This window comes from Erigeron canadensis, chromosome 8, assembly GCF_010389155.1.
Source record: "Erigeron canadensis isolate Cc75 chromosome 8, C_canadensis_v1, whole genome shotgun sequence".
Classification (NCBI taxonomy): Eukaryota; Viridiplantae; Streptophyta; class Magnoliopsida; order Asterales; family Asteraceae; genus Erigeron; species Erigeron canadensis.
The window spans coordinates 8,648,995-8,656,450 of record NC_057768.1 but is presented as its reverse complement, the minus strand read 5'-3'; the positions used below and the strand labels follow the sequence as shown (position 1 = coordinate 8,656,450).

Sequence of the window (7,456 nt, the reverse complement as noted above, 5' to 3'; positions counted from 1 at the left end):
AAATGCTCTAACTATTAAATCTAACCTTTTTCAATAATCATTCCCATAATAACAATAGCTCTTAGTTATGACTTCAATCCTGTTAATGAAGTTGATCCGTAGATGGATTGAAATATAAAAACTTGTGGTTTTTGGTTTAAATCTTGGTACGGGCAAAATGCTCTTAAAAATAGAGTTAGAGCTTTTCTTAAAGATGAATTTCTACCAAAATTAAAGTTTGATATATGAAAAAGCAGGTCGATTAACTTAAATGTGTCGTTAAAAGAAAAAGAAAAATCAATATATATTATTTTAGTGATTAATGATTATAGTCAGCTAAGACGGGCCGGCTAGCAAACTGTGAATTGTTTACTATGCAAAATACCCAAAGTGTAAAGAACCCTAAAAACTTCCAAAATTACTGGAAAGTGAAAAAGACACGTTTTAATGTATCCAGTCGCAAACATCACCTTGTACAATCCCATTTTGTCATATCCTCAAATCTCCCATATTTTAAATCCAAAAATTCATACAAATGACTCACACCCAAAGATTCTTTTTCTCATCACTAGATTCATTCAACTCAAATTATCCACTCTAAAAAACAAACAAATATGCAAGACTTTCAACAACATTATGACGATGATCAAATAATCAAATTAACATCTCCACTTAGTAAGAAGCATATAATTTCTATCAATACAAATGAATGTATATTTCTTCATATTGATTTATGTATGACAATATCATATATGTGCAGTTCAGAAGAACAAGATTCATGATGATGCATCTAGCTCCCAGGCGCGTGAAGAGAACTCGCCAATAGAGCAAGTGGCACTTACTGTCCCCATAACAGACGACCCGGATTTACCGGTGGTTACATTCAGGTTATGGATACTAGGAACTTTGGCATGTATTTTACTGTCTTTTTTAAACCAGTTCTTTTGGTATCGTCGAGAACCGTTATCGATAACTTCGATATCGGCTCAGATCGCGGTCGTGCCACTTGGGCATCTTATGGCAGCCACGATCACCGATAAAGTGTTTTTCCGGGGTAAAGCGTATGAATTTACGCTTAACCCCGGACCATTTAATGTGAAAGAGCATGTTTTGATAACGATTTTTGCGAATTCGGGTGCTGGGAATCCGTATGCTATTCATATTGTGAGTGCTGTTAAGATATTTTATGGAAAGATGTTGACTTTTTGGGTTGCTTTGATAGTTGTGGTCACGACTCAGGTTTTGGGGTTTGGTTGGGCGGGGATTTTTCGGAGGTATTTGGTTGAGCCGGCCGCGATGTGGTGGCCTCAAAATCTCGTCCAAGTTTCGCTATTCAGGTAATTTATATAGGCTTGAAAGATTATGTCATGTTATAATGGTTCAAATAATGTATGCAAAAGCCGATTGGTAAGGTCTCTGACCTTGGAGATCCAATACATTTTTGCGGCTGGATTATTGGGAGGGTTTCTGGAAGTCTTGAATTCCGAGACATTCGTGTAATATAGAAGTAGGAGTAAGATAGTATGCCGTTAAAAAAAAATGTATTCAACACACAGTTTGGTTTTTTACCCATGAAATATCTGTCGAGATAAATGTAGTTTGTATAAATTAAGTAGTATTGTCGGGGTTATTTTTGTGCCCCAAAGAATTAACAGTCTCACATACAGAACCAGAAGCCGCTTAGGTGATTATTGCAACTTTAAGTAATAAGTTGTGGAAGTAATCAGTTTAAATGCACATTTGCAGGGCATTACATGAGAAAGAGGCGAGACCAAAAGGAGGATTGACTCGTAACGAGTTCTTTCTCATTGCATTTGTTTGTAGTTTTGCTTACTATGTACTCCCGGGATACCTTTTCCCAATGCTTACTTCACTCTCTTGGATATGTTGGATCTTTCCTAAATCAGTAGTTGCCCAGCAAATCGGGTCAGGGCTTCATGGTCTTGGTCTTGGTACAATTGGGTTTGATTGGTCTAGTATATCGTCTTATCTTGGTAGCCCACTTGCAAGCCCGTGGTTTGCTACTGTCAATATTGCTGTTGGGTATGGTCTAGTTACTTATGTAATTACCCCTTTAGCATACTGGTTTAATGTTTATGAAGCTAAAACATTCCCAATTTTCTCGGATGATCTGTTTACTTCCACGGGCCAGTCGTACAACACTTCTGCAATTGTGGACTCGAATTTCCACTTTGACTCCGATGCTTATGAGCAAGAAGGTCAAATTTACCTCAGCATATTTTTTGCGATGAATTATGCAGTTAGTTTTGCGTGTCTTACTGCTACAGTGGTTCATGTATTTGTCTTTCATGGAAGGTTTTGATCTTTTTCCTTTCTTTTCAATCTTCTATTACACAGAGTATTTTCTAATCTGACGTGTAAAGGTTCTATATATTTTAGGGAATTATGGCAGTTAAGCAAGTCAGCGTTTCAAGAAAAGAAAATGGACGTGCATAGTAAGCTTATGAGACGCTACAATCAAGTCCCTGAATGGTGGTTCACCTGCATTCTCTTGACAAACATTGTAGCAACGTTATTCGTGTGTGAATATTACAAAAGTCAGCTTCAGTTACCTTGGTGGGCGTTCTTGTTAGCTTGTGGAATTGCATTCTTTTTCACACTTCCTATTGGTGTCATCACTGCCACAACAAACCAGGTAATTTCTTTTGATTCTGCAGTAACGTTATCTAATGATGTTCTGATTTCTAAAATGATAACATTGGAATTTCTTTAATTTATTAAACAGACACCTACCTTGAATGTGATAACTGAATACATCATAGGATACTTGTATCCAGGATACCCTGTGGCCAACATGTGTTTTAAGGTTTACGGACACATTAGTGTGAAACAAGGTATCGCCTTTTTACAAGACTTCAAACTTGGACATTACATGAAAATCCCCCCAAGATCAATGTTCATGGCTCAGGTTAGTCTCTTTCTGCTTACTAGTCAAAGTAGGTTGACATGGTCCAAGACAGGTCAATGTTAGTATGTTATAAAACATGTTGGCTCTATTGGAATGACCCATAAACCTTTTCTCTTTCTTTTTGTTCATTCTTCTGCAGACATAATTCATGTGTTTACAGATTACCCTAACAATACTATCGTGAATATAAACCGAGGATAAAATAACTAAAATGACTATCTGCATTAATGGTACACCCTTCACAAGTTACAAATACTAACCCTCTTGAGTCTTGACCCATCAACTATATAGCTAAACAACTTCAATATGACTCTTCTACCTGTTTGAGATAAAACACAAGCCAAATCAACCCACCTATAAATCAATGGGTTTATTTCGCCACATCTACCTAGAGTTATACATTTATGATTCGTTGACCCGTTTGAGATAAAACACAACCCAAATCAACCCACCTATTCAATGGGTTTATTTCACCACATCTACCTAGAGTTATACATATATGCAACTTGTAATGCAGTAACCTGAATTCCCAATTTATATCATGACCAGGTATGTGGTACACTGATATCAGCACTAGTGCACTTAGGAACTGCATGGTGGCTCATGGACACGGTCCCAAATATTTGTGAGCGGGCTTTGCTCCCCCCGGGCAGCCCGTGGACCTGCCCAGGTGACCATGTTTTCTATGACGCCTCAGTCATTTGGGGTTTAATTGGACCCCGGCGGATCTTTGGTGATTTGGGCTACTACAACTCAATAAACTGGTTCTTTTTAGCAGGGGCATTGGCTCCTATCTTTGTTTGGCTATTACATAAAGCATTTCCAAGTCAAAACTGGATTACACTCATCACAACACCAGTTCTGTTAGGTGCAACAATCAATATGCCCCCTGCTACTTCTGTGAATTATAACAGTTGGATTATTATTGGCTTTTTGTCGGGTTTTGTGGCATATAGGTACCATCATAATTGGTGGGGTCGTCATAATTACGTGTTGTCGGGTGCTTTAGATGCAGGATTGGCATTTATGGGGGTATTGCTGTATGTTAGTCTGGACATGGAAGGAGTTAGTTTAGATTGGTGGGGAAGTAAACCCGATGGTTGTTCATTAGCTTCTTGTCCTACTGCTGCAGGTATAGTGGTTGATGGATGCCCAATTGTATGATGTATAACATTGTAAGAATATGTAGGTTTATCTTCTTGTTTCTCATTGTTAAATTATATATGTTATTTTTTCGCAAAGGAAGTTGAAGTGTGATTTTTGTGTAAATAATATATAAACTCATAAAGCCGTGTGAATTCGTGTTTAATGTCTGTGGGGTTTAGTAGAAGAATTTGTGTTCTCTAATGCTCACATCTTCATGAACAGAGAACTCAACAAAGAATTTTTTTTTTTTAAAGGGCATAATAATCCTACTTCTAAATTACACGAATGCCTCGGGACTTCTAAAAACCCCCTAGTAATCCACTCCCACAAATGTGGAGAGTACTCGACAAAGAATTGATGGTTGGCTATGAGTAAAGATGGCAATAGAAATTGGATAGTACTTTTTTTAATCAGATCAGAGATGGAGTAAAGTCTCGATGAATTTATCCCTTGGAGATATAACACAATCCAGATTCAACCAGGAGTTGAGATTGCCATCTCTAATCGGTAACTGTGGTCATGAACTAGAATAGACCAACGATGATGTTACTTCGGATAGAGAATCATCGTGTTAGGTACCTGGTTTGAAATAAGTCACTGAAGATATCATACGATGCTTGTATCCAGGATACCCCATGTCGGATTTGTGCTTTAAGGTTACGGATGCATTAGTGTAAAACAAGTTATCACCTTTTTTTTCAAGACTTGAATTTTGGATATTTCATTTCCCCCCAAGTTCAAATATCGCCACTTAGCTTAGTTTCTGTCCAACAGTGGTTAACTTGAGTCAACAAATTTTTAAGACCCGACATTATTTAATTATACATATAACTAGAGGTGGGAATGGGGGGAGGTCTTGTATTGGGTTAAAAACGTTTGTATTCAACCAGTATGTTTTCTTGTGTTGGTCGCCATATATGAGGTGGGTCTGTGAGCAAAAAACAACTTGATCACAGGCCGTTTGACTCATTCCCCTTGTAGCTAAAATTTCCATTTTGACCCGTTTGAAATACAACACAATCCAATTCTAACCCATTATAAGTAATTGTCACCTGTACCACTCTGCCTATAGTAAAAAGTTTTAGCAACGTCTATGCATATGAAACTTAATCCCCTCTGTTTACAATCTTGTATTCAGGTATATGATATATGGATTCAGTTAGGAACTGTATCATGGCTTATGGACAGTCTCAAACATATGTGACCATGTTTTCTATGCTTCGTCAATAGAATGGGGCCAAATAGGATTTTTGGTTATTTGCATAACTATTACTTGTTATACTGTTTCATTTTAGCAGCTGCATTGGCTAGTTTGGCTCTTACACGAGGCTCTTTCCCGAGCCAAAACTGGAATTTACACTCAGCACAACACTCGTTCGTTGTCTGAGAGAGTTAGGTATAAATGGTAAGTCCGCCATAGCTATGTGTTATTGGTGCATTAGATGCGGTTTAGCACTGATAAAAGTGTTGCTGTATGTTAGTGTGGTTATTCAGGGAGTTGGTTTAGACTGGTGGGAAGGTAAACCCAATTAATTGAGGATCTAAAATAGTCACATGGATGGTTATCATCATATTCCTTTTATCTTTTCATTTGAGATAGAAAACAAAATTTATTTTCATACACTCTATATTTTGATAAAGTCTACTATGTAGTGATGGAATATGTTGATCTTCAGAATATATGAGATAATTATGATCCGTGTCTATAAAGGTTGAGCTGGTCGGTTGATCGATAATGTCATGATAAGGCCTAACGAACCACCCAAAAGAATTCATGTTCCTTGCTTCCTTAGTTAAAACATAGTATAGTGCAAGTTCTTTTTAACAATTTCTTTGATACACTGATTTGACTACAAGTTTACAGACCAAAACAATGTTTCATAATTAAGGTTAAAAATACGGTTATGATTTATTTTGAGACTAATTAATATTGTAAAATGCTGTAAATGAAGTTCTGCTACACAGAGGCATGGCAATTCTAGTTTCTTGCTTTATCTAGTATTGTTTGTTGGCTAATGGCTAGTTCGAGTTTATTTAAGCAATGGTCATCAAGTAAGAACCTGGCCTAAAATTTAACTTTATATGCAATCTTACGAATTTAGCAAAGGAGTATGTTTTTATTTTGTACCAAAGATGAACAGATTTGATCTATTTCCATGTGTGAATACAGCTAGTTTTATCTTATGAATGATGGATGTGATGGATTCCTATTCAGCTTTCATAGTTCTTATCATTGACTTGCTGATGTCGTTTTTGTTAGTATAGATATCAAGAACTTTCATAGTTGTCATGGAAAAAGAAGAGAGTGTGCAAATGGCCGATTCGTTACTCACCTTTGCAAGGAATACGCGCAATTCTTTATACTATACGCAGAGTTTTCTTTCCAATCACAAATCGGTATTCTAACCTACTGCACCAAGACTCCCAAAAGTTGTTCACAATGGTCATCGAAATGCTTTTTGCAACTTTATCTATACTATGCTTTTCTTTCTGTATTAAAAAAGGTTAAATCACTTGATGACCAAAAGTTGACCGGTTGACCGGTGATAGCCGGTTAAACATATTTTCTTTTAGGGTTAAGTCGCTGAATGACCCTCGTACTTTCCTTCTTATACATGGTTGCCCATCAAACCAGAAAACTAAGCTGTATGACCAACATACTTTTCAAATTTGTACACGGTTGACCTTAAGTTTACCTTTTTACCGGTTACATTATTGTTTGATGACGTGGCAATGACGTCGCAATTGAAAAGTCACTGAATGACCATTGTATTTTCCTTCTTGTACATGGTTGCCCATCAAACCAGAAAACTAAGCTGTATGATCAACATACTTTTCAAATTTATACACGGTTGACCAAAAGTTGATCGGTTGACCAAAATTTGTACATGAATTTAGTTTGGATTTGGGGGTTTTGAAAACCCTAGTTTGGAATTAGGAAATAAATTTCCAGATCTGTTGCATGTATAACAGATTTATTTGTATTGAATTTAGTTTGGAATTGGGGGTTTTGAAAACCCTAGATTTATTTGACAATTAGCGAAATGAATTCGTTTTCCATATATGAGCATGTATGAATTCAATTTCAATATATGAGAATTTATGTTTGGTTAGCTTTTTTAGAGTCTGCTGTTTCTGGCCGGAATCTGCTGGTGTTAATTCAATATATTATTATTATTATTATTATTATTATTATTATTATTATTATTATTATTATTATTATTATTATTATTATTATTATTATTATTATTATACAAATTAGGAATACGTTTTTATACACATAATTGTTGACTGGGCATTCAAGTCATCGTTAAAAATAATTTACTTCATTTCCACGTCATCAAAAAATAATGTAACCGGTAAAAAGGTAAACTTAAGGTCAACCGTGTACAAATTTGAAAA

At 36.1% G+C, this 7,456-nt stretch overlaps 1 protein-coding gene across 1 annotated transcript; it reads left to right on the top strand.

Annotated features, from left to right (window-relative positions):
* Nucleotides 1-498: 498 nt before the first annotated feature.
* Nucleotides 499-4,217, top strand: LOC122578253 (oligopeptide transporter 7-like). The gene is made up of 6 exons (XM_043750169.1): nt 499-654; nt 740-1,316; nt 1,726-2,295; nt 2,380-2,635; nt 2,726-2,908; nt 3,458-4,217. Exons 1-6 carry the CDS (start codon nt 594-596, stop codon nt 4,070-4,072), a joined length of 2,262 nt encoding a protein of 753 aa, XP_043606104.1. The 5' UTR covers nt 499-593; the 3' UTR covers nt 4,073-4,217.
* Nucleotides 4,218-7,456: the final 3,239 nt, after the last annotated feature.

What these genes read in the sequence shown, in the direction of transcription:
- LOC122578253 (XM_043750169.1), top strand. Translation starts at nt 594, where the DNA reads ATGCAAGACTTTCAACAACATTATGACGATGATCAAATAATCAAATTA. An exon ending in GTCCAAGTTTCGCTATTCAG is followed by an intron (nt 1,317 to 1,725) that starts GTAATTTATATA and finishes GCACATTTGCAG; the next exon opens with GGCATTACATGAGAAAGAGG. An exon ending in GTATTTGTCTTTCATGGAAG is followed by an intron (nt 2,296 to 2,379) that starts GTTTTGATCTTT and finishes TATATATTTTAG; the next exon opens with GGAATTATGGCAGTTAAGCA.